This window comes from Euwallacea similis, chromosome 13, assembly GCF_039881205.1.
Source record: "Euwallacea similis isolate ESF13 chromosome 13, ESF131.1, whole genome shotgun sequence".
Taxonomy (NCBI): domain Eukaryota; kingdom Metazoa; phylum Arthropoda; class Insecta; order Coleoptera; family Curculionidae; genus Euwallacea; species Euwallacea similis.
In genome coordinates, this window is record NC_089621.1 from 4,572,448 (window position 1) to 4,598,050 (window position 25,603).

A 25,603-nucleotide genomic window follows, 5' to 3' on the forward strand; every position below is an offset into this window, starting at 1 on the left:
TTCAGTCAGAATTTCATTTTTCGCTTCGGTTGTCGTACGCATAACCACGTAATAGATGCAAATTGACAGTAAAGTGGTTATCTCCTCAGTAAATTAAGCCCTAACTAACTCCGGAATTGGTTTTTCAACTTTCACTCTATCAGGGGTTTGTAACTTCGTTTGGTTCTATTCGAGGGAGTTTTTATTTAATTTTTAAACGCAATTATATCGTATATGTTAAATAGATACCGCGTATGTGATTGCTCAGTTGAAGAGTTAACATACATTACTAAATATGTGTACTCTCTTTACTGGAGATAAAATATTTAACGTTTTAAAGAAGGTAATTAGCGTTCCCGTGTTAGTATGAGCATGGGATACGAATCTATCAGGAAGTAGGAGCTTACGTGATATTGTTGCTGACCTCCCTGCCATATCAAAATAAAACACCTTCAAGTTTAGCCTTAAAAGTACTCTTAAATTAAGTGGTCAAATAGATAACGTAACAATTAAAGCTTAATCTAACAGATATAAGGGGTACACAGGGTGAGCTTTTTGAATGGTTACGAGTTACAGTAAGATATCTGTAAACTGCATTAAGATACAATTCTCATAAAATTCGGTGTTTGTGAGAATATGAAATTCGTTTTACTGATTATTAGATTAAAAATTAGCATTACTATTTAATTGTAATTATACTTTTTTACTTGCAATAAGATAAAGATTTTTCGAGCGATTTTTTCATTTTATTTTAATGTTTATCTCTCCTATACCTTACTCTTCAATCGCATAATGATTATCAGGAAATTGAGCTATTGAAAACGTTATTTATTATTCCTCTCATTCCTTCACCAAAATTTGATGAAAACATCTTAAACCGTTTTCGCGATATCACCTTGTAATACTTAAAAAAAAACTCACCTTGAATAGTAATCACCATATAGGTTAATGGACAACTTTAACAAATCGATAAAAATACAGTATTACTCAATAATTCAGCTAAATCAAAAACTACCAAGGTCTCCACATATCACCCTGATCACCCTTATTTTGTTGCTCGTCTGCTTCCTTAGGTGCCTTCCCCAAAACAACACAGCCATCTCCCTTGGAAGGTTCTCCCATGCCTGCATAACTCGAGGATGGTGCTTCATGATGACTGGTTTTAATAATTTTACTAGGTCTTGCTACCCCTTCACCCATCGGAGCTAACAGTCCTTGATAATGCAGCATTTCTGAGTAATCACGTTTCACTCCTCTAGATTCAGTCTGATTCTCTTCTAAGAATAATGAATCTTCCTTGTGTTGAGCCTGTTTATAGCGCTCTCCATGGTTTGTAATCACACACAAAGGTTCGGATAATGTTTTGATCACACTGGTGTGTTCTACAACTTTCCTCTCCAATGGTTTATTGTGTATTGGAAATTTCATGGTTTTGACTTCCATCTTGGATTTATCAGCGAAAGCTACTGTGGAGCTCACCTGAGCTACTTGGTGATGATCATCAGGGTACTCAGCAGGTCTTGATATGGCTATAGGACGAAAGCCCTTGGTAGATTCTGGGCTCAAAGGAGGGCTGAGCAATCTTGGGGGCTCAGAAGTAAGCAATCTCGGAGCCTCTGAACTCTGCGCTTGGTGCACTAAAGCAAACGCACTTTGTCGGTGAGAAGATGGAAAGTAGCGTAAATTTGACGAGTTTGGCACCAACAGCGCCAGCTCTCCTGTGGGTAATCTACTCGGTATTAGGTGAATTCCTTGAGGCACTTGTATCCTAGGATTGTTATTTTGATCTCCGATACCACTAGGACCCTCTCCGCTAGAATTTGAGGTGAAAATGCTAGTAGATACAAAAGGGATGGGTTGGGCAGCTTGGTCGATACGATTAATGTAGTTTTGAAGATGATTGGTCACTCGGTCTCTCATGCCTCCTTCTGTATTATCCGATTTGCTGATAAATCTGTTGAAATGGGAGAAAGAAGAGTCGTTTTAGAGAAAAATGGAGTGTTTGATTTGCAATTCAATTTTTTACCTATCGATTTCAGAGACACAGTCTTTGAAGCCGTTCTTGAATTTTCGGATTGCAGAGGGATCTGTAGCCATTCCTATGGCAAGCTGTTGCTTTTGCACATTTTGTAGGTGTTTAACTGCCATTTCCAGGATGTCGGCCTTCTCTAATTTCGTATGACGGGCGGGCTGCAAAGAGGAAATATTTTTGATAAAAAAAAACGTATTTTAACTTGGGGTGCCTTCAAAGAAAGAAAAATGCTTAAAAAATCATCTTTGTGGTGATTTTTGTCTTTTTTTTAATCCGTTTTATGCTTTCTAGAAAATGTTTTTGGATGTTTGGCTATTTCAGGTTTAAAAAACGTCCTTTTTATGAAACTGCGCTTTAGAATTTCTCAAAGATTACTTACCTATATAAAAAAAACTTGGTTTTATTCTCCGTTCCATGTAAAAATCCGAAAGAGTTTTTTGATTCATAGACATTTATATGATTTTTCCCGAAAAATCAACGATTTCTTTTGGTAAGTATGAAAATTTGCCAAAAGGGATTTCCCTTTCCTCAATTGGAGTTTTGTAGGGCAATTTTAATTTTTTTAAAAAGCTTTTTAATAAAATGACTTGATGAATTATAATGAGTGTGAGTCAATATTGACCCATTCTTCGCAGAAATCTTCAATTTTAATAAAGAAGCAAATTTCAACCAAAACGCACATAAAAGTATCAGACACTTACATCTTTATTCAAGGCTTCAAGAATTAAATTTTTGATCTCATTGAGGCAGTGATTGATCCTGGCTCTCCGACGTTTCTCCATTATGGGTTTATGGCTTTTTCGGAGTTCCGCCTTGGACATGGTACCACTTTGCGGCTCCTGCATTCGGGATGACGGTTCAAACTCATCATCGCTCATAGACATTTTTAAGTAAATATACAGGAATTCCGTGTTTAGAATTCTCACAAGCTCGTTTCAAATTATTCGATTTCTCGTGCAAGGTATAAAACAATTTTTAAATTTAATTAATCTGTAAATTGAACAAAAAAAATGGTTAATTCAAAAAAAGCTTGAATTAATTTTTTCAATACTTACTCTGACAATTTCAATAAATCCAAAAACTGCCACTACACACTCACTTTTAAGTCCACCCAAATTAAATTTGTTCGCACTAGACTACGAAATTCAACCAAAATCTTAACCAGAGCTTATGAATCCCATGGTTCTGGTCACTTGATCCGAAATGTTCAAATGACGTCCCATTTTCAAAAACTTCCGATATACATTCCGATACAGCGTGGGAACCTACCCCTACCCTACAGTCCCTTTGTCTTCTATCTCTCTCTTTTATACCATGAATTAGTGTCTTTCTGGCTCAAATATACCAGGGCGTATTAAAGAGTACACAGGATGCATGTACCTGGGTCTAGCATAAAGCAGAGAGAGAGAGAGAGGGATATTATAATACTTACATATATGTATATGTTTTTGTTGTAATTTGGATGTTTATTGATTGAAAAAACCCCTTTGGGTATAAAAAATGCTGTTTGGATAACGTCAGATAATTTTTAGAAAGTGAATAATATTTTGATTATACCTACATGTAGATTGACGCCATCAGATAGATCAGTGTGACTGTTAAAATCTACAGAATAATATTTTTTATGGACAATTACACTTAGGTGAGAGTAAAAAGGTGTCTGTTCCCATGGATACAACATTTTTCCTTCCCTGAATTATCTCTGAAGAAACAAGTCACAAAAAGGATAAGCTTCAATCACTAAAATACATGCATTACAATTATGAGTGTATTAAGTTCACAGTTCTGGCCTCCAAGGCGCTTTTGATGAACCCTCGTATGTGATGGTATGGGGCGCCCCGTGAGAAAAATGCCCATACATTGACCCACGACGTGCGAGCTAAGTTCCCACGTACAGGGTTGTAACAGGTATGGTAACTGTACTTCGTTGTTGTGTATGCGAAGGGTAAATTAGGTCTGAATGAGATGCTTTTTGTTGCCGATTGATGGATATTGAGATAAGTAGAGGTGAACAATATTATGGAATAAGTTGCAGTGGCGGGGGTGGCATTATTTGAGGATTTGGTCATGGAAAATGGACAAAAATGATACACAAATTTTCTTAGATTAGGTTTGTAGCGTGACTTTCTACATCAAAATTATCTATTCTCACCTTATACTTACTTGTGAGTCTTCTAGTGTCCAGTTCCATTTCATTTTAATTCTCTCGCTCTTTTACACCAAAACCGTAAAATTACTAACAAAAATCTTCCTTCCTGCATACATAATGTTCCCAGACAAAGCTTATAACTCCTTCCGCTCAGGTCTTCCTCATTTCTTTCCCATAAAAAAAAAGAAGATACATCTACCTGCTTCCTTTTTATCTGAAGAACTTGTCCTTTATATCTTCTACTCTTCTCAATGCCTCCCACTACTTAAGTGAGTGCAAACAAGGCCATTATGGGAACTATTTCATTTTTTGGCCACATCCGCTCCAAGACACACGCCGAAGATGTTCGCTTTCTGGGAGGCTCTGTCAGGGGCGTATCTCTCGAAATTTTTAAATGGGATTCTGGATTGAAAGGTCAAGACCTTACAGCATGTCCTTGATGATCGCAGAGGGGTGTGAATGTACTCTTTTTGGCGATAAATTTCGCGAGGGGGGAATTAACGTACCTAGAAGAGAGTTGCAGAATTTTGATTATTTTTCAATGAATTCCAGAAGAAATTTGTTGAGCTCCTAAAAATTTTTGAGAGCCTGTTACTGGTTTTTAAGATATGGTTTGAATGGGACCTTCCAACGAATTATGCGGTTGCTGGAAATTATGGATGTTTGTCCTTTTTCTCCTTCGATTTCTAAAAAATACTTTAAATTGACAAAAATTCCAGGAGATTCCTTTCTTCAAACTTTCTTTTTGAATTTTTCTTGGTCCCGTTTTTTTTGCAATTTCTACTTTTTCAAGAAAGTTTTTTGGAAATTCTTTAGATTTCAGAAAGATATTTCTGAAAAAAATTCTAAAGAATTCTCATCTCCCTTAGAAAAAGCTCTTGGAAAATTTCGTGGTTCGAAAAGTGTATTAATTTTGAGCCTTTCCAGATTACTGAAAATTTGTCTTATTTCGATTTTCTCAAAAATTGTTCTGTCTTTTTGAAAAAATTTCTCCATGCTCTTACATCCTATTCTCCGGTTGGCTGAAATTCTAAGTTTTGGTTTTTCCGTGAGAATTTCTTGAAAAATCCTTGGATTCCAGAAAAGTGTACCTATAGTTTCCTGAATAATTTTTCTTTGTTCTTCAAGAAATGATTTTACTTGTGAAGAAATACCTTCAGTTAAATGAAAGCAATTCTGGATTTCCAAGAGATGCCTATGTTCGTGTAGCTTTTGAATTTCGAATTTCAAGAAAAACCTTGAGAAGAGCTTCATTAATTACTCTCCTTCGTCAATTTTTCTAGTAAGTAAAGTACTTATTTGAAAAGAGCACACGAATACTTCTTACATAATCAGGATCTCATAAAAACCTTAAAGGTTGATGGGTTTTTGTCATATCGTGTGTCGAAGCGTGTCAGCGTGTGACCGACCCAATCGGAAGTTCCCATACGGTACGACCCACACAGGTGTAATCTTGCCCCCTTCGCTATTCTTTCCGGTCTACATATTTCATTTAAACGCCGATACCCTCATGCAAACAGAGAAACGAGGGAAGGAAGGGTGTGCAAGTCATACGTTTTTACCTGATGTTTGTTACATATGCATGTTATGCACCTAACTATTAATTCTTTTTCGGCCCAAAGTTTCACTCAAACTCGGGGCACACACTGTAAGTTACTGAGTATTATCAGGCCCTGTCAGCCACAAAGAATAATAATGATCCAGTTCACTTTCTTTCTTACCACTGTATCTTTATAGATTTTCAAATAATTTCACATTTAATATCATTCACGAATTTTTTAAAGCCATTTTCACTCGAAACAGTCATCGCAAAGCTAGTTTGCACTTTCACTGGTGTTCTGCACCGAAATGTCTCGGTTGACAGACCCTCGTCGTGTCTCCAGCCCTAATTACCAATTACACCCCATTCTCTTTGATCCGAGAGCCTTTGATCTGGATCCGGAGCCGCCGATGGAGTTTTGTTTCGTGCTCCAGTCGAGTGATTCGCCTTTGTTTTTCCAGACGCTGATAAGATGCCGCAACGGCGGTTATTGGCTGCCGTCAGTTAGTATAGGGGGTGTCACTAACATGGGGTAATTAAAAATCGCTGAATAAACCGCACGTAATCCAGGGCAGTACCTGCGAATAAATTGAAATGAATTTTTAATAATGATTATGGTGTGTGTAGGCATGCAACGCGGAAAAATAGCTCTTCTTTTCTCCCTTTGATATTGGCTTTGAGGGGCTAGGAGCGGCATGCGTTAAAGGTAAAAAAGCCACTCAGAGTTGTAAAATCTTTATACCGGAGGCCTAATTAAAGAAAAATTGTATGCGACACACGAGCGGTCGCTTTTTCTTTTGAAAGCGCTCCTGGATCAAAGGATCTGGAGACAAAAGAAAGTCATTTCGGAGAGTAAAGTGTCGAGCACTAAAGGATTCGCCGACGGTGGGTGTTTCGAGGATTAAGCAGGGCTTTAATTTGGAAATATGGAATATTATCGTGGAAAATATGATTCCAAACACGGCTTTCTCATACATTTCAATTTGAAGATGAGTCTCTCACTGATGGAAGAAGCACGAATATCAGATTTCTCATATACCCGAAATACACTGGTTGACTCATGAAGATCATCAGTTACACGAAATTCCAGTGAACGGTTTCGTTGCAGCGATACAAAACGATCACCATTATTCACCATCAGGATTTCTTGTGACTACACGACTGAAGCGGGCCAGATCATCTTTAACCTGCAGACACACTTCAGTTGACTATGGCGTTAAAAATCAGTGCACCTGTTCCAATGCAGAAGACTACTCGAAGATGCAGGCAGGGGGTGGGTCGTTCAACATTTTTTGTGCCCTAAAAACAATTATAAATCACCCCTAAAAGGATCTTCAAGGTCGGATTACTCTGTGGGACTTTAAATTAACTCAAAATCACTAACGGGATATCTTGTGGCAGCAGTAGCTTATTAATGTGCTTCGACATGTCTCATTTTTCGGGTATTTTTACAGCTCTCTCCACAAAAATCAATTTTGGAAAGTTCGCCTTGAAGATACCTGGTAAATGTTTGTAAGCACTGTACTTCCCTGGGAAGATTTCGGAAAATAGATAAAAAACCTATTGAGGACTGGCCTAATTACACCCCCTGAAACGATAATAAAGGGCAAGAGATCAAGGTCCTTTCCCACCCTCAGCGATGGCAGGTCAGTTTTCTTCGGAAGATTGATCTCGAAAAGGAAATAATTGTTTGGCTGAAAATAAAAGTCGGCCAATTACAAAGGAAAGGGAATGGTGGTAACTTCTCCTGTTTCTGAAGGGCGGCTTAAGTTCCTCTAAAGGGCTAGAGACCAGGTAAAATACGTGAAATGGTGCGGCCACACGAGTCACACGCTTATTTTGTATACATAAATGGATTTGATTAGATGGCTTTTAAAGGAAAAGGGACGTCTTTTCGTAGGAAGAGCTTTAATCGAATCTCAAAGCACTTCTTTAGACACGGTCAAGAGTTTTAATACGGTCTACAAACATTATTTTATCAGCTTCATAGAGCCTCAAGAAATATCCACATTTCAAAAGGAATACACCAAATATCTAAAAAGTCTGAAGAGACATCCCCTCGATGATTCACATAAAGGAGTTTTCGATTTCTTCATCAATTGTTACCAATAAAAGTTTCACTAAATTACGACAATGTTCGCAATTACTTTTTGCTCCCATTTAAATCATATAAGTAAACATAAAATTTTCCCACATGATTCTCTTCTACTAGGCCCAATACGAGACAAACATAGACCCATCAAAGGTTTGTTCACCAATTACGGGGAGGAAGCAAAAATGGTCACATAGTAAATATTGATAGTAACTACTACAAAATCAACACTGAAAAAGCGTCATTGAGTGCCATTAAAAAATCTGTAAACAGATTGAGTAAACTTGACGATTTTATTTGGTAGCGGGAGCATTAATCTCGGCTAAGACAGAGGCGGGGAATTAGGGATCAAGTTTGTGCTGAAAAATGTAGAGCCAACACAGAATCAGAGACGTAGGTCAAATAATGTTAACATTTTAGACACTCGAGCAAATGACAAAAAATACTTATTATGTGTTGGAAATGACCAACAGATATACATATAATAACATAAAATAGGATTAATGGGAGAAAACAAGCATAGAGGATTTACACATCCCATATTCTTTAATGATTGATAGATACTCATTGGCCATTGGTGGCAATAACGGCCCTAGTACAAAGTTCCTGATATTCATAAATAAAGGTTTAAACTTTTCACCTGTTTTCTTTTTTTATTTTTATGTATCGCCATTCACCCTTGCAATATACCCAGAGATTTATTAGTTTTGCAGCATTTTTAGGCTGTCGTGGATCTAGATTAAAAACATATGTTGTTAAGTGCTTTACAACATAACAGTTTTGGAAAATTTACTGTCATAAACACCTGTTACTCTTAATTTAGGACGTTTCTGTAGTGTCCTGAGGACGAGTAAATATAATTCCGAAACTTACATAAATTTAAAAGTTAATTTTGTCATTGTTTTTATCCAGTTTTCATTTTAAACTTCACTACAACAAAAAAAAATGTCTTTCCCATTTAAAAGATATGCCCAGTTGCAGTACCGGCTTTATTAAGTCTGGCGCCCTGGGCGAAATTTTCAATCACCGCTTCCCATTTCCAAGAAAAACTGTCAACGTGAAAAATTCTCCTTTCCTAGTCTGCAGCCCAACCTTGTCCCCCCATAAGGCCGGTACTGACCACCTAGTATACATTTACACATTTGTAAACACTACTTCAATCTAAAAGCTAAAAACTGCACACACTATAAAAGGGCATTGTCTACATATCCATGGCTACTCCAACCTATGATTCAATACAAATTTTAATCTAAAAGAGAAACCTCCTTTATAAATCCCGAAATGGTCTCTCGAAGTTTTCATATTCTGCTTCATAAAATCATGCGCAATCATCCACTTTAACTCCTTTTCCAGACGCAGTTTTTATTAGAAACTTCCAACTTAGTGCCGTCGCGACGCTTTACCGATGCTGAGGCACAGGCTAAGAGACGCTCTATTACCAACAGGTGTTTCATATACGCGATTCAGAAGTTTTGTGATGATGTGATTAGAGACTATTGAGACGTAAATATTAGTAAAAATGTATAACATTTGTGTAACTCTTAGGGTCGGAATTTTGCTTTTCAGTAAGTTTTTATAAATCAAATCATGGAAGTGACTTTATGAAATAAATTTCAGCACTATTGGGATCATCGTGTGTAAAAATCAATCAACTAATAGTTCCCAAAATAGCGTCCCCGAGAATGGGGCCTGTTATACTGGATTGCGACTATTCCCTGGAGTTTCCAAAGGATGAAGGACTGGTAGTTAAGTGGTTTTTCAACGAAAAAATCTATCCGGTTTATCAATGGATTCCTGACGCAAAACCTCAAGAACTGGGTATGCCTCTGGGAAGTAATTTTTCCCTCTAAGTTATTTAGTTTCGATAGGAATTCTTAAGGGTCGTCTGGATTTGAGTTACAAAGTTTCTGATGATCGCTATAAAAAACATCGGGCGTTGAAGATTGGGAAATTGAGTCCGGAATTGGGGGGGAATTACACTTGTTCAGTGTCCACTTTCAGCAGTGAGGACAGCCAAACTAAGCAGATGCTCATTTTTGGTAAGGAATATATTAAACAATATAACAAAAACGAAACTATATTAAAGCAATTTTATTGTGTAACAAATTTCGAGCATTGATTAATAAATAATTATTCTTTTTATTATAAATATATACTTAAATAATAAGTTCATAAGTTATATCTATAGTGGCAGTCGCGTCCGTATATGTAAATTTAATTATAAAATTTCGAGTATATAATATCGTATCAAAAGAAATAAATATCAATTGGCTAAAACGGTAGATAAATTCGGAATTTGTGATATCTCGCAGGCAGCAAAATTCTGCTGATCTTGCGAAGTTAATAGTTCCAAAATGAGGAAAAATCATGGTTTGTCTTCAGTTTCTGATTTTTTGTTTTGCAAATATTTTTTTGCTATACATAGATACCACTTTCATGTGCACTTTAAACACACTCTTTATTTTTAGGACATTTTCTTAACTACGACTCGATAATTTTTTAACACTTTATTTATTATACTGCTCTTGAAAATATTTACACAAAAGGGGTAACGAATTATTAACCTCAGGGTAACTCAGAAAAATATAAATAAGAGGATATTCCAAGACGCTATGTACGTTAAACAGAATTAAGACCGAGGAAAGGACTTTCTGGTCGCTTTGTTCTTTAAATCTCGCTTCTCTCTCTTTTGATTTGTAGCTGATTTTCCCTACGATGGCGGGCACTTTACCCCGTTTCAACTCAATCCACTTCCAAACTATAAGGAAACATTAACTCTATTTATATGCTAACAATATAATACATAAGGCAGAAGCATTGTTACACATATTAGATACTAAATATGAAAAATATGTTGAAAAACCTCCAGTAACCAAATTGGTAAAAACTTGATATCAAAATATCTCTTTAAGTCTAATGTGTACAAAAGAGGCAATCAACACTATTTATCTACTCTTCAAGATGATTTGGTCAAATTTCGATGTAATCACAACTTAGCAGATTCTGAATTTTCAGAAACGTTGAAATAGGCCACACGTACAAACCTTATATATCGGAAACAAAGTGTTTTGACGGCTGATTATGTGAAGTTTTCGTCATATTTTAAGGCCTAGAATGCATAGTTAAATAGCAACCCGGATTAACCTGACCATTCCGAATTTGCCGTTTCTGTCAAACTTCAAAACATTATCATCTGTCAAATAATTTCAGAAAACTGATAAATTAAGGATCAAGTTAGTTTCGCAATAAATCTCCTGCATTAGTGCCAATATTTGGATCTCAACTGATAGAACTGTGCAGAAAAATATCTCGAGGCACACACACCTCTTCCTAATTAACGCAATAATAAATACTAAAATAATTTAACAACATACATTTTATACAAAAATCAGTCTATTTTAGCAACAGCTTCGGAATAAGGCCCCGCCTTGCTGAACGCCATCGCAATCCCATTTTTATCCCCCGATTGAATTCTTGGGATGAGATGGGGCGCTCCCCAAAAAGCCCCAATAGCTAATACATGTAATGACCAGTACAACTTGCTGTACACAATTACGCTGCCATAAAATTCGAGCAAAACAAACGGGAAAGTAATGTAAGCCAATGCGAATCGGGTAACTGCGAAGGTAAGCAAATCGTAGACGAGTTTCGATTCGTTGGAAGACAAAAAATAGGGTCGCAAGTGGCGCCGCATTGTTCTGGAAGCGAATGTGAACAAGACACCACTTAAGAAAGTGAGGTAGTACCCTGGATAAAATCCATGCCAAATGGCGCTTAAAGTAAAAGTGGCGAATGTGGAGTATTTACTCACTCTTTTGTAAACTATAAAACGCAGCCATAAGTTGGTTCCGCGATTCCAGGCATCGATACTTTCTTTCAAACTCGTACCAAATTCAAACCGGAAAATATCCACGTTGGATAAGCCGTTCCAAGAACTCCCGTTCCAGCCCAAACCCGCATTATTGCAAATGGCGTCCGCAAGAGTCCAGGCGAAATAATACTTGGCTCTCATTAGAGAAGTAGCCACAGTCAGGTACCAAAATTTGTAGCCGAATGTTGTGCTATTTACAAACTCGTCAGTCTTCACTCTGGATATGGGGAACTTAGGAAGGAACAGCACGAAAACTAATGCACATCCAGTAGCCATAATTAATTTTTTGAATACAGCCCTTGTTGGGCTTGGCTCGTGAACCATGACGTCTTTGGAACACACTGTAGATCTTCTATGATGCACTAGGGACTGACCTTCAATGAAGTTTATGTAATCTTTGTAAAAGATTACAGGGCCAGCCATGAGAGACGGGAACATGAGGCTGTAGCTAATATTTAAATAAAAATTGTGAGGCATTTCAACTAAAATCAAACCAAAAATTTACCTAAAAAATTCCAAGAAAGAAGGCATCTTAGTTAAAGCGTAATATTTTTGAGATTCAGTCATCTCCTCTTCAGTTTTTACCAAGCCATCATGTAAACTGAAAGCCAAACTACTCATTTTCTGCGTTATGACCATCAGAGGCCCGCTTATATCCAACCCAAAGGAACTATCCTCGTATAGTTGGCGGTGTAAGTGGACCAGGGACAAATATACCATAGCAGTTAGTAATACTGCACCGTGCATTATATTCGGGCTTTGGGTTAACAATACCTGAAAAGTAATGTTGCAGAGATACTGAAAATATAAATGTTTCAATCCTACCACATAACATACTGCTGGAAGTCCTGCCAGGTGCAATGCTTGGTAACCGAAACAGAAATACGACATCCACATGCCAAAAATTAGGCCAAATCCATGTCTGACTTTGGTGTTCACTTTCGCTGGTTGAAGAACGGTTCTTCAAAAACGAATTTCGTCAAATGGGAAAATACAAAATTTTAAAATCAAGTACCTGTATAAACTGGCTATCACCAGAGCCACCAGTTGGCTAACAACAAAATTGAGCTGATCCACATTTAGTCCTGTCTGTGAGCTTAGTCTTTCTAGCAGCCTACTTCCTTGGTAATGTTCTAAGCTATCAGTCATGTTTATTGTTATTGTTACATGTAAATCAGTCCACTAATAAAATGATGTTCGATTGCGCGATGTTGGGAAGTTTTTCGAGGAAGCTCACTTGACCTTTTTAATGCACCTGAAAAAAAATCGGTACTTTTTATGAGAAAGAAACATTCAAAGCCAGAGGTTTTTGATTCCTACTTCATAGATCTGGAAGACGTCCAAGAAAACATATTGCCGACAGCTTGAATATTGCCAAAAAACCAAATCAAATCATACAACGTCGATTGAGAACTAAACTAGAAACAACTTTATTGAAATTCACATCTCGTTGAGTTACATCATCCATCTACACTCTTACTGGTCTAGTTAAATGCGAATGTTATAAACGATGTCGTATGCGATGGCTAATAAAAAACATGTCATTTCATGTGTATCATCGAGTACGTTCTGATACGAAGGATGTAAATAAATGTATGCGAAAAAACACTGACCCTGACCTTGCAATTTAACCGCCTCAGCAGTTAAAAAACATTAGTTTAATGGATTTTACTCGTACACTGCAACTTAATTAATTATCAGAGGTTTTTGGTTTATAAATGAAGTTTGGAAATCGTCGCTGATAATTAGTCAGACCACTACACCAAACACAATTCACACGTATTAAGTAAACAAAGTGGATTTCCAAATTTTCGCATTTAGGTGAGCTAATAATTCAATCAATGACTTACCTTAACGCACCTAATAAATGAGACGTTCCAGAGTTTTAAATAGGCACTAGTTAATTGCAACATAGGAATTACACACTCTACGCACTCCTTACTTATTATATTTGATAGCTAGCCTGGTCACTGAACGCAAACCACTAAGGACAGTTAGCTATAAGTAGGTCTAGTTACACTACGCAAATTGGCCATTTACTTACTACCAAAATGCAGAGGTCATTTTCCCATCCGTTAGATTAGCATCATTTATTTTCAATAATTAAAAAAATGCAATTAACTGTTTCTTTAACCATTTTCAGCCTGCAAATATTTTAATAGGTGCTTTTTTAAGAGGAATTATTTCATCTTAATCACCATGATCAGCCTCAAAATAATGTGGTCAGTGTTGCAAGTGAGTGACCTCTGCTTGTGTTTTAATTAATTATAGAACGGATATTAATAGATGGAGATTAGAGTTGTTAGGTGTTGGGGATATTGGAAATTGATTTGCATTTCGCAGTGGTATTTTCAGGAGAAGTACCAAGATCTGTTCAAATCAAAAAACAATTGCTTTTTTAAATTTTTAATTGGGACTACGTTAAAATTAAAGAAAGTTAAAGAAATGGAAACTATTAGCAGCTTGACCAACCATTAAGTAGCCAAATTATTAAAATTTAATGTTTTTACTTTATTTGCGAGGTAAATAAAAACAACTTGCAATAAGGAAAAAGTACTAAAATGCATGTTTGGGAAGTTACTTTCATCTGCATAAGACGTGATACCTAAATATGGTGAGAACATTTATGGACAGATCAAAATTAGATAAAAACCAATTGCATCAAGAAATAACACCATTTTGCAGTGCGTTCTTCTATTCCCCAAATATCCTTGCAAAATAGCTTCTATTGAAAATCAATCTCCGATTCTCTTCTAGCAGAAGTGGCCTTTCAAAATTCTTTTAATTTATGAATTTTGGCGAATGACATTTCAAAAATATAAGGTCTCAAAAATGATTATTTTGTGCTATATCGATTTTTTCCGTAAGCAGTTTATATTATTACAAGTTTCAGCAATGTGTAACAAGGAATGACACAGAGCAACAAACAGTTCTCTCAAGTTGCCATAAAGGAAACATAGGCTTTAATTTATTTTTTTATGTTTATCACTTCAGATGGAAATATACAATGCAATGGCATCTTTGGTTTTTTTGCAGTAACAAGAAGAAACATATTGAAACAGGTAGCAAGTATTTAAGTAACATGGAACAAAACACGAAAGTCCCTGGATGTTGCTTTGGTGGATAGGTATCTTAACAATCCCCTATATATTTTAGCTGGTATTTTAGTGACTCACCAACAATCAGGAAAACGAAAGTCATGATTAATAATTAATTATATTTGCTTGATATTATTTGCACATTCCTGAACTAGTAAGTAAATGTTTGCTGTAAACAGTATTTTAAGAGATTGAAAGGATGGTACCAATAACCTGTAAGGACTTTATCGCGTTATGAATTGCTGAAATTGTAAGTTAAGCGGTAAAAATAAAATTATGCACTTTTTTCGTAAGGAAAAGAAGTAGATTGGGATGTTTTTCTTCAAATATCTCAGGGGTTGACACCTTAAAATAAGTACAAATGCTAATGCCACTATAAGGCCTTAAAAATGGTATTATAAAAATAAAATAACCGGCTTTTGTATATCTCAAATAAATCAAATGTTAACAAAAATCCCTACACAATAATAAAGCAAATTAAAAATAACAACTAACCTGTAATAAGTTAAAAGATTAACATTACCCCAAAGTCCTGAAGAAATTCGATGTGTTATGTACGTGAAATATCGCCTGAACTGGAACCTAATATATTTAATGCACTTTTATCACAGAAAATCAGGAGATCCCTATTAACTAATAAATTTAAACAATTTTGAAAGTAAAACTTTGTAATACCTAAAAATAAACATAGAGCTGTCAGTGTCCCCGCCTCACAAATAATCCGTCAACATTCAATCAGCTGATTGCGATTAGGCCAATGAGGTGAAAGATACTGAATCCAACGTTGCCACATCTTTTACTAATCGCGAATTGAAAGAAAATTACACTGAAAATTAATGTTTCTGTGTTTAAACTCGTGAACCTAAACTAACCAATTATCATCATTTATCAACAACTATTGCAAAAACGTGTACTGCTGATTAAATGAAAATAAATAACAATAACACATTAACATATTTTCATCAAGATACGCATTTGCCGGCTAGAATTTAAACCTAAACAATAGACTTTATTGGTGATTAACTTCTTGGGTCGTCTTATCATTTGAAACAAACATATTGTGCAACATTATTTAAGAAATGTTTATAATATGTTTATCTTCTATTATTGTTATTACGACCCTATTTATCTTTTTAGTTCCAGAAAAAGCGTTTGAGCTAAAATACCCACCCTTATGGTACCGAAGCGAAAAGGAGTCAAAAATTTTATGCTATGCAGAGGAGGTTTTCCCTAGGCCTCACATGAGGCTCTATTTAAACAATAGGTGCATTCTTAAATTTTAAATCGTTCATTGCTCTTTTTAATATTATACATAATTGCTTGCAGTGAAGTTGAAAATTCTACAGTGAGGTACCAGGAACGACACAGCGGTCTGTTTGATGTGGAGATCTTTACTAATGCCGAGAACTTGGTGGATGGTACTGCAATTTTGTGCGAGCTACACGTGGCATTAACGAATTATACTATTAAAAAGGAGGCCATTTATTATGAAGGTACGTATTTCATGTTTAGTTCCATTTCACTGAAAGATAATCAGTTGGGTGTGAAATTCTTAACAGGTTTTTCTTCCAGGAAATGTCGTATCATCAGGAAATACGTGGACTTGTGATTCTCCCATCTGGTCTGCATTATTTGCAGTGATGTGTGGGACTTCTCACAAATTAATATTTCGTACTTTTCTAGATAGGATGAGGTGAAATATAAAATAGGCTTGTTTTATGGTTTAAATAAGAAAGTGTGTCAGAGTGGTACTTGTTAGCTACAAGCATTTTGTAACATACTCCTTGAAGGTAATATTTTATAGACCAACCAAAGGGATTATACAGGGGGTATCTTAAGTAGGGGTTTTCCTTTTAACACGACGTAGACCTCAAGAAACTAAGCAAAATCTTCACACAACATTTTTTCGAAATCTCAAAAGGAACCGAATGCGAATTATGTGCATATGAGTTTTAATGCGTTTCTATATAAAATTTAAATCCGTCCCTGCATAAAATAGCAAATGCAACGCAAAGGGAAAAAATTATCAATTATCGTAAAAAAAACCGTAAACAACGGTTAGTGTTTACTGTTTTTATGCGGTTTACGGTTTATGTTTGTGCAGATTTAAAAATCGGCGGCGAAGCTTAGCTCCAGCTGTTATTTTGATAAATATGAATACTATTAAATTGAGAATGGCTCTTAATTACTCTGATAACGAATAGGTTTATATGTTGTTGTAGAATGATCGTTTTCCGTTAAGACATCATTCTGCAGCTCGTAGATTTATTTATCTTATTGGGAGAGATCGTGAGACCGGAAATCAAAAAGCGAAGCATGGTGGATATGCTGGAAGATCTAGGCCATCTCGAATGATACAGACTGAGGAGCGTGTTTTAGATATTCTTCAAGAAGGTCTGCCAATGGCGACAATTTTGAACACCCCTTGTAGTCAGTCCCGGAGTTAGTACTAATTAAAGGTTTGGTATTCAAAAAAACTTTCGTACACGCATATTTTGATTGATTTCGAGATTTCGAAAAAAATGTCACATAAAGATCCTGCTTAGTTTCTTGCGGTCTGTGTCGTGTTAAAAGAAAAACCCCTACTTAAGATACACACTGTATATGTTATAACAGTAGGAAAGTGGAATTAAATGTCTGTCTTTTTGTATCTACAACTACTAAAAGGGAGCAATTATATTAAATGTATTTATTGTCAACTCGTTTTTATTTGTTATAACGCCACAAGCAGACTCAAATACGGACCCCTTTCGAAGTGACCCCAAAATCACACCCCCAATTGAACTCGATTACCTCTCAATTTCGCTACTCGGGTGAGTCGCCTTGGGGTATTTATTCGACGCAATTAGAGACCAATTAAGTAACTGTTAGAAAACGCAAGTGCCCATTTAGCACCCTTAGTCCATCATAACGTGTTTTAATTCAATATTTGGTTTGTTATTACCAAAAGTTAGGCTTAAGCAATGGTTTCATAAAATATTATATCAGAGCAATATTGCTGTAAGAGATAGCTAAATAAGTGAGAGATTAAATATTTAAGAAACTCATCATTATTTTTCAATAATCGAGAGCCGCAAATAAGAGAGTAAAATGAAGTAAAACTGGCAATGTTCGCCCGAGATAATGGATTATGAAAGGCGTTGGTAGCGACATCTTTGGTGCGAGAGTAAAGTTTTGGATAATACATTTATAAGAGATCTGCACACAATGATTCAAATTCAGACAGAGGTCAGGCAGGATGGAACCTAACCGAAAATTTTTTTTAAGTGGTTTGACAGATTCAGGATAGATATGTTGATAATATTTGTAAATAAACCGCTTGTGCTAGCAACGCAGTGAAAATTCCATTAAATCATAAATCAAACCTCAGTTTAAAATGAATACCGAACACTTCGAACAAGTAAGTAATTTCGGAAAGTAAGTTACACAAGATAATACCGAGCATGTTTACTTCTAGTGCCAAAAAGTCAATTCTTTTCTTATGATGTAATTGCCTTGGAAGCTCTTAATTTTTTAACCCATAAAAAAGCATATACACTCAAAATGTTGCGCTGATATATTAGGAATTCTTGCTGACTGGTAATCAGGGCCATAGCTGGGTTGGGAACGACTATAAACTAAAATAAATTCATAATTACCTAAAGATCCATTGCAGATGGTTGCCATGGAAATAACCGTCAAATGAATCCTTAATGTTATGATCCAAGATGCCTCGCATTTTTATGTTTCTGGTGTATTCTTAATTTAGGAAAGTCTACTGTACGTAAACGCTGGCCTTAGCAACTCTGGCGCCCTAGGCTAATCTTTTAATCACTGCTCTCTTACCTCTTAAAAAAACCGCCATCCAGGAACAGCCATCGTCCTTATGAAACTGACTTGACGTTAACAATACATTAATAATTTGACCCTAAAGTTACTTCCATAATTTAGCGCTTTGGTAATACAGTAAAGTTTTTATTGCTGTCACCTTACGGGTTTTCTCTTACAGGATGTAAGGCAACATATATCCAGCTGTTCCAAGGAAATTTCTAACGAAGTGGGAAACTACTTAGGCATGACCTTCGATCCCAAAGCTTTAGATCTGATTGCAGAGCTCACTTACAGGAAGCTCAGTTTATATGGAGCCGACTTGGAAGCTTTTCAAAAGTATTTTAAATCGATATTTGTTTATTTAAATGTGATCAAATAGTTTTTAGGCACTCTAAAAGATCAACAATAAACACTGATGATGTGAAACTCCTCGTCAGGCGAAACGAATCTCTGGTAAAATTTATGACTCAAAGTCTTTATTAGTAATGAAGAGATTTTTTTTCTACTGATTTTAGACCAAAATGGTAAATGAGAAAATTCAGTCTCTCGAGAACAAGGGCTCTCCGGAAATCAAGGAAAAAATCAAGGCGGTTACGCAGTAATTGAGATTAAGTATTCTGTTGCCTGTGCTAAGCGTTTCTAATAGAAAGTCAAGGGAGTGACAGTTAAAAAAGGATTTAAAAACTCTGTAACTTTTTTGCTTCCAAGAAATTAAAGCTGTTCGCAATTGTTAAAGTTGTAATATTGACCTCTTCAGAAAATATCAAGTTAAACTTTTCAGGCAGGGGATTTGAAGTGTAGCTACGTCAAAATATCGAAAACCAGAGAATTAGTTGATCTTGCCCACCGTTCAGTTCAATTTGCAAATCAATTATATCCTATTGGAGTAAAGGGCAGCAAAAAGAATATTTCCTGAGATATTTTTGCAACTTCATCTCAACAAATGAAACGATTATTTATATATAATGTTAAATAGTTTATACACCATTAAAAAGTACCTACATTAGAAGCAGTGAAAATTTCATGAAATTATTAGATAAAAAGCAGTTCAAAAATAAATACTGAAGATTTCGAAAAAATCGAATACTCCCAACGAAGCGAACAGTTCGAACAGGAAAGTACTTTTGGAATTCAATGTAAATTATACGAGAAAATACCAAATATAGTGGAAGACATTAATGTTTTTATCACAGATTTTACAGCTAACTGGACATCTCTGATAACCAGACATGTTGTGGTACCGAACCTATGGGTACGTCTTCCTATATAAAATTCTTTAACAAGCGGCTCTATCGGACTTTACAGACGCGAGAAGTAGAATGTTCAAGAATAAATATAATACGTAGTTATAACACCATAAATAAAACTGCGGTATTTCCCCGGAGTGTACCAAGTGATTTTATCGCATTATGGGATTCCTCTATGCATATTGTTATGGTTGGCGAGCGGCAGCCGCAGGTAAAAAACAGGCAAAAAAAGTTTATCGTGGGCGCTCGGCTGGGTGAATTATTTCTTCCTTTTATATATGTCAGATATTTTGGTATGTGTATTTATTGTTAATGTTTGCATGTTTGTAAGAGAATTGTGGAATCTTCTAGTCATAGGATCTTTAGCTATATAAGGAATGACGTAAAATAAGCAATACTAAAGTGTTTAGTATCGAAACATTAATTTATTAGTTGCCGAATTGTAGTTGTGTTGATTTGTTTGAGGTAATAAATAGTGTTTACATTAAAGCGAGTTTACTGGAATTATTCAAATTCCCGGAATCGTAACAATATAGAAGAGACTTGCCTCCATTGCTTCCTTAATTTCACCCTTTAATTATGTCATGATTTTTTAAAATTATTCATGCCAATGTTGTGTTGATACATTCCTTTCAAGGAGTATCTTTATGCAATATAGAGGTTTTTTTGAGAGTATTGTTGACCATTTGTTTTTCACACTAAAAATTACGTATTTTATTATTAAGTATATAGATCCGTCTATAAGTATTTATAATAGAGAGGGCAAATATCAACTTATAGGAACGAGTTATAATGTAAAATGTAAACAAAAGATTATATTACAGCAAACCTCAGAAAGCAGTTATTTATATTATTATTACTTACAGTAAATTTCATCATATCGTTTGAACGGGGTTCCTTGGCAAAAATTATGAGTGTACGATAATATACATTTTTCATTCACCATATTACCAAGAACATTTGAAGAACATGACAATAATAACTGAATATTGCGCATTGGAATTAGGGAATCCAATCCCGAAATCCCGGTCGTAAATGTTAATATCGGCATCCTGGTCCCGAAAATGTGTGGAATGTGAACAATCAACAAGTATGGAATCAGAGAGAGCATTTAGTACAGCAAGCTCTGGCAACGAAAATACATATTTTTCTGGCCCTCTAAGGGTCAAATTCCTGATATCTGTCCAATTTAGCTGGTGCATAAAGTTTCCATTAACACGGCAATAAAGGTCTTTAGTTTGTTACTCTGTTTCCATTGAAACTGCTAGAGGCCAAAGTATTACTGCGCGCTTAACTTTGTAAGTTAATTTCCTTCGAACCGAGTTTTACTATAGGTCAAATTTTTTGCAACTATGGAAACTACCTTGATGTTAAAATACATCAATAATTCGGTCCTAAAGTTACTAGCACTTGAATAATTTCACGCTTAAATAATAAAGTAAAACTAGTTCTTGCTCTTATTTTATCTGTTTTCACTTACAAGAAGTAAGACAACATATTGCCAGTTGTTCCAAAGAGATTTCTGACAAAATGGGAAACTACTTAGTCGTGACCTTCGATTACAAAGCTTTAGGTCTGATTACGGAGCTTACTTATAGGAATCTCAATTTGTACGAAGCCGATTTAGAAACTTTCCAAAAGTATTTTAAATCAATATTTATTTGCCAAAAAGCTTTTTAGGCACGCTAAAAGACTAATGATAGCTACCAATGACGTAAAACTCATTGCAAGGCAAAACGAATATCTGGTAAAATTCATAATCGAAAGCCTTTATTAATAATGAGGTGGCTTTCTGCTGATTTTAGGCCAAAATGGTAAGCGAAAAATCAAGTTTATCGAGGGCAACGGCAATCCGGAAATCAAGGAAAAAAACCAAGGCCTATACGCAGTAATTAAGATTAAATGTTGCTTTGCCTGCATTGAACGTTTCTAATAGAAACTCGGGGAGCGATGGTTAAACAAGGATTAAAAAAAAGTTTTTTTTTGTTTCCAACAATTTAAAGCTGTTGGGAATAATTGTGGCAGCAATATTGACCCTTTTAGAAAATATCAAATTAATCTTTTCAGACGGGGTGAAAGCAACATGAAAATATCGGAAACCAGAGGATTAATTAACCTTACCCACCGTTCGGTTCAATTTTCAAAGCCATCACCGGAAAATTATATCCTGCTGGGGTAGAAGGTAGGAAAAAGTATATTTCTTGGATTGAAGTTGGGACTTTGTCTGTCCAATAAAAGTTACTTGAAAACTTGCTAACTATGTGATAAATTGATATTAGTGTGATAAAGGAAGAAACAGAAAATACAAGAAATGTCCAGCATGGGCCGGATTTTAATAATGTAAGGCGCCCTATGATCAAAACAAGTTTGAGCGAGTTAAATAAAAGACAGAGAATCGTTACTTTGAATTAACAATAAAGTTCAATCTCAAAAGTCGACTATCGTCCTGTTTTCCTATAAAACTGCTGAATTCAGGGTTTCAATATTGCAGATTGCAGACCCAGTAAATGAAATTTCGCAATGCTGCTGGGAGGATTAGGGTGTTGTCTCGGCCAAAAATCTTGCCAAGGGACCACACTTTATTGCTTAATATATGTATAAAGAGAAATAGACTTTGCAGCAAAGCATACTAAATAATTTTTTTTTATTAGTAAAATACTCTTTGGTACACATATTTACATTACTCTTAAATGATTTGTCTAAAAAATGATTTCAGAAATATTTAATAAATTGGAGGTATTTATTCCTATTTAGATTTCTATTCTTAACTTAGTAGTCTCAAGCATATAGCTGCAGGTGCATACAAGTTCTCTATATCACATTAATCTATGAAACGAGTATTTGTACATAATATTAGGTAGTTATATACTAATCAAAAGTACTTATATTAGATGAAGAGGACAACATGAAAAATACCATCCACAGAGAAACAAGTAGTACTTGATTTTTGCCTTTAGAAAGCTGTTTTTTCCAAGCAACCAGGTGGTTTATTAAAGAAAACTCTGCCGTTGGTTAAATATCAAACATGCAAAATGAAGGCGAAAATAATCGAAGAAAAGGCTGGAACTGTCTTAGTTTTTCTAATTGTCGAATTAGAAAACTCGAATTCCAAATCGCTATATAGAACAAAGCGGTTCAAATGCATGTGAAGTGGGAGCAGGATGAAGAATTATTTCCAAGTTCATAGATGAAGAGAGTTCTTTTCTTTCTGTTTTTTCGAAATTAATTATTGACATAATTAGGAAATTGAGAACATTGTGTGGAGCCAGAACTGGAAATGAGGTATCGAGAGTACATGTAGATATAGTCAAAAATTTCACCCTGTAAATATTTACTATTATTTGGCAATATCAAAGGTTCTACAAAGGAACTTATAAAGACACCAAAATTTGGGGTAAATATCTCATGAACTGTGGGACCTATGAAGAAAAAATTAAAACATTTAAATAGCTGGATAGAGAAATGGAAGCCTTGAGATCTCATATTTACGTGAGAAACTGACCTGATATTTGGTCAAAGAATGCGAAGATATTTTTTGCCATGAATTGGGGTACGCCCTGTATACTGGGGCTATATGTTACAGGATGTGTTAAATTGAAGCAAATTTGTGCTTTTTTGAGAAAATACCATGAAAATATTAAAAAAGTGTCTTTTGGCGTTTATTGGACGAACTGGACAAAAATAGTATTTAGTTCAAATACGGATCTGGAATTTTTATTTCACATTTGAAAAGTCCTTTTCGTCCGACTTCAACAATATCTAATAAGTCTAATTCTTAAGGAATTAACGATGTCTTTTTTCTCCAATTAAGACCAAGAACATCGCCTTCAGTACTAAGAATTTTGTAAGCTTTAAACCGGAATTTTAAAGCGCGGAAAAATACTCAAGTTAAACGTAAATGTCGAGCCTGTCATAGCCGAACACAATTAAAGAAGATACAATTCGAGACGATATCAGGTTCTTTAAGTGTGTGCTTCAACAATTGTATCTGCGGTGGCCCCTGAAAAAGTTTTGTTACGTTTGCATTTTATGAGATATTGGAAGTCACAAAACATATCTGGCGTTGAATGTGTAAACAGATAACATGTTTAGGTCAGCATTTATAACTAGAGGTTTTCCTGGTTGCGACCCTATTTCAACTCATTGTAACAGTATACGACTATGAGTTTCCAATCTTAGATTACACTGCTTGAGTGGTACGTAAACAGGAAATCACATCGGTCGAGCTTAATTAACCAATTCTAATTATTACGGCCTTAATTGAAACACGGAAAATTGACCAACTGAAACAGCCCAATTCTACCAGGTAACAACATAAACTTAGTTAGCCCATAATCTATCGAGATTCCAAACCACACACATGTCACAAACAGAGAACCATATTAGGTGGAGAGAATTAACCTATTGAAAGCATGCTTGTAAGTCAGATGTAACACAATATACCGGGTGATTCAAGAAAGTGGCTAGCCGTTATAACTTTTTTGTTTTTAAACTTAGAAAGTTGAAATTTGAAGAAAAACTATATGAGAATAGAACCGAGTGATTGGCATTAACGACGTTTATCTAGCACTTCCGGTTTAACCGAAAATGACCTCAACTTTCGATTTTTAAATGTAATGCCCTATAAATTTTTCTTTTTTGGATTTTTAGTTTAAAAATACGTCATTTAAGAAAAACATTTTTTTGTGTGTTTTTTTCATGTCGAGCTACGCCACTGAGGTATACGTATTAGGCACAATTTTAGCTCAGAATTAGGAAGAAAAATACTAATTTGTCGTTTTATTGAGGGCTGTTTGTTTTTTAAGCAATTTAAATAATGAATTTTTTATTAATGGGAAAACCGTTTTTTGGTATTTAAATTGCTAAAGAAAAAATATTTAATAAAATTACAAATTAGTATTTTTCTCCATTATTCTGACCTAAAATTGTGCTCAATACATATATACCTCAGTGGCGTAGCTCGACATAAAAAATCACAAAAAAAAATATTTTTTTTAAATTGACATATTTTTAGGCTAAAAATCCAAAAAAGAAAGAAATATAGGGCATTACATTTAAAAATCGAAAGTTGAGGTCATTTTCGGTTAAACCAGAAGTGTTAGATAAACGTCAATCGGCTCTATTCTCATATAGCTTCTCTCCAAATTTCAACTTTCTAAGTTTAAGAATAAAAGAGTCATAAGGGCGAGTTACCTTTTTGAATCATCCCATATAATGATTTCCGGAAAATTACTGAAAGGGATTGCATTTATCTGCTCGATATTTTGACTCACTTAAAAACATATACGGAATTATTTCCTATCCCTGAGCACATATCTGCAATCTCTCTAAGCCCATTGACTTTTAACTTTTAGCGATCACCACCAATTTCTCTCCAGAATTCAAGACAACAAACACAAGAACACTCAGAAAATTTACAAAATTTTTACAGTAATTGACTCTGAAACTTTTTTATAATCTCATTTCTAAAACACTTACTACCCTAAATATCTCACAAACTTAGAAAGTCATTTGAACCGTATCGAATTCGGGGAGGGTGCACAGGAATGCACCACCCTTTGAGGAGGACTCCCGGGGGTGGTACCTGCAGGGTGCGCGATGGCCAAAGCTGATTGGTGGTGCTTGGTGTGAAGTCATAAAGGGTGGAGTTCCTGTTGGCCCACTGAAGAATATGTGCAGGTGCTTGGAGTGGCTTCAAGGACTTGAGCGTGGGTGTTGAAATGCTGCGAAAAAAGTGATGGTTAGTTGTTGTAATTGAAGTTTCGGTGCCTGCCATTGGGGATTT

General features: G+C 35.4%; 5 protein-coding genes across 10 annotated transcripts in view; 2 read left to right on the forward strand and 3 right to left on the reverse strand.

The window, feature by feature from the left end:
* Positions 1 to 865: 865 nt before the first annotated feature.
* On the reverse strand, positions 866 to 3,378 carry LOC136412950 (transcription factor HES-1-B-like). The gene is made up of 4 exons (XM_066396224.1): positions 3,067 to 3,378; positions 2,713 to 3,001; positions 2,006 to 2,169; positions 866 to 1,933 (listed from the first exon to the last, which is right to left on the reverse strand). Exons 2-4 carry the CDS (start codon positions 2,893 to 2,895, stop codon positions 991 to 993), a joined length of 1,290 nt encoding a protein of 429 aa, XP_066252321.1. The 5' UTR covers positions 2,896 to 3,001; positions 3,067 to 3,378; the 3' UTR covers positions 866 to 990.
* Positions 3,379 to 9,117: 5,739 nt separating this feature from the next.
* Positions 9,118 to 17,478, forward strand: LOC136412953 (uncharacterized). Of its 2 annotated transcripts, none has more exons than XM_066396230.1 (6): positions 9,118 to 9,357; positions 9,410 to 9,610; positions 9,661 to 9,831; positions 15,905 to 16,025; positions 16,088 to 16,254; positions 16,334 to 17,478. In XM_066396230.1, the coding sequence occupies exons 1-6, from the start codon at positions 9,312 to 9,314 to the stop codon at positions 16,456 to 16,458; spliced, it is 831 nt and encodes a 276-aa protein (XP_066252327.1). In that variant the 5' UTR covers positions 9,118 to 9,311; the 3' UTR covers positions 16,459 to 17,478. The 2 variants fall into 2 exon arrangements, with proteins under 2 accessions (XP_066252327.1, XP_066252326.1); XM_066396229.1 differs by having other exon boundaries at positions 9,121 to 9,357; positions 15,899 to 16,025; positions 16,334 to 17,475.
* oys (oysgedart) lies at positions 9,869 to 15,457 on the reverse strand. Of its 4 annotated transcripts, none has more exons than XM_066396219.1 (5): positions 15,285 to 15,457; positions 12,679 to 12,918; positions 12,489 to 12,624; positions 12,169 to 12,437; positions 9,869 to 12,111 (listed from the first exon to the last, which is right to left on the reverse strand). In XM_066396219.1, exons 2-5 carry the CDS (start codon positions 12,810 to 12,812, stop codon positions 11,181 to 11,183), a joined length of 1,470 nt encoding a protein of 489 aa, XP_066252316.1. In that variant the 5' UTR covers positions 12,813 to 12,918; positions 15,285 to 15,457; the 3' UTR covers positions 9,869 to 11,180. The 4 variants fall into 4 exon arrangements, with proteins under 4 accessions (XP_066252316.1, XP_066252314.1, XP_066252315.1 ...); XM_066396217.1 differs by having other exon boundaries at positions 15,257 to 15,457; XM_066396218.1 differs by lacking the exon at positions 15,285 to 15,457 and adding an exon at positions 12,984 to 13,249.
* A 575-nt stretch (positions 17,479 to 18,053) lies between the features above and the next one.
* On the forward strand, positions 18,054 to 20,167 carry LOC136412963 (centromere protein S-like). The gene is made up of 4 exons (XM_066396241.1): positions 18,054 to 18,161; positions 18,750 to 18,907; positions 18,958 to 19,024; positions 19,087 to 20,167. Exons 1-4 carry the CDS (start codon positions 18,138 to 18,140, stop codon positions 19,171 to 19,173), a joined length of 336 nt encoding a protein of 111 aa, XP_066252338.1. The 5' UTR covers positions 18,054 to 18,137; the 3' UTR covers positions 19,174 to 20,167.
* A 4,973-nt stretch (positions 20,168 to 25,140) lies between these two features.
* Dop1R2 (dopamine receptor 2) overlaps positions 25,141 to 25,603 on the reverse strand; it is a 41,998-nt gene continuing 41,535 nt past the window's right edge. For both annotated transcript variants that reach the window (XM_066396222.1, XM_066396223.1), the window contains one exon: positions 25,141 to 25,541. In XM_066396222.1, coding sequence (XP_066252319.1) covers positions 25,452 to 25,541 — 90 coding nt within the window. In that variant the 3' untranslated portion in view covers positions 25,141 to 25,451. The remainder of the gene's footprint in view (positions 25,542 to 25,603) is intronic.

Bases quoted from the DNA above. Each gene is read 5' to 3' on its own strand.
- oys (XM_066396219.1), bottom strand. From the start codon at position 12,812: ATGACTGATAGCTTAGAACATTACCAAGGAAGTAGGCTGCTAGAAAGA. The intron at 12,625-12,678 runs GTACTTGATTTT...TCGTTTTTGAAG, and splicing joins GTGATAGCCAGTTTATACAG to AACCGTTCTTCAACCAGCGA. The intron at 12,438-12,488 runs GTAGGATTGAAA...ATTACTTTTCAG, and splicing joins TTCCAGCAGTATGTTATGTG to GTATTGTTAACCCAAAGCCC.
- LOC136412953 (XM_066396229.1), top strand. From the start codon at position 9,312: ATGTATAACATTTGTGTAACTCTTAGGGTCGGAATTTTGCTTTTCA. The intron at 9,611-9,660 runs GTATGCCTCTGG...TAGTTTCGATAG, and splicing joins CGCAAAACCTCAAGAACTGG to GAATTCTTAAGGGTCGTCTG. The intron at 16,255-16,333 runs GTACGTATTTCA...TTTTTCTTCCAG, and splicing joins GGAGGCCATTTATTATGAAG to GAAATGTCGTATCATCAGGA.
- LOC136412963 (XM_066396241.1), top strand. From the start codon at position 18,138: ATGAATACCGAACACTTCGAACAA. The intron at 18,162-18,749 runs GTAAGTAATTTC...TTTCTCTTACAG, and splicing joins ATACCGAACACTTCGAACAA to GATGTAAGGCAACATATATC. The intron at 18,908-18,957 runs GTATTTTAAATC...AATAGTTTTTAG, and splicing joins GACTTGGAAGCTTTTCAAAA to GCACTCTAAAAGATCAACAA.
- LOC136412950 (XM_066396224.1), bottom strand. From the start codon at position 2,895: ATGTCTATGAGCGATGATGAGTTTGAACCGTCATCCCGAATGCAGGAG. The intron at 2,170-2,712 runs GTAAGTGTCTGA...TCCTCTTTGCAG, and splicing joins TTGAAGCCTTGAATAAAGAT to CCCGCCCGTCATACGAAATT. The intron at 1,934-2,005 runs GTAAAAAATTGA...CCATTTCAACAG, and splicing joins TGTGTCTCTGAAATCGATAG to ATTTATCAGCAAATCGGATA.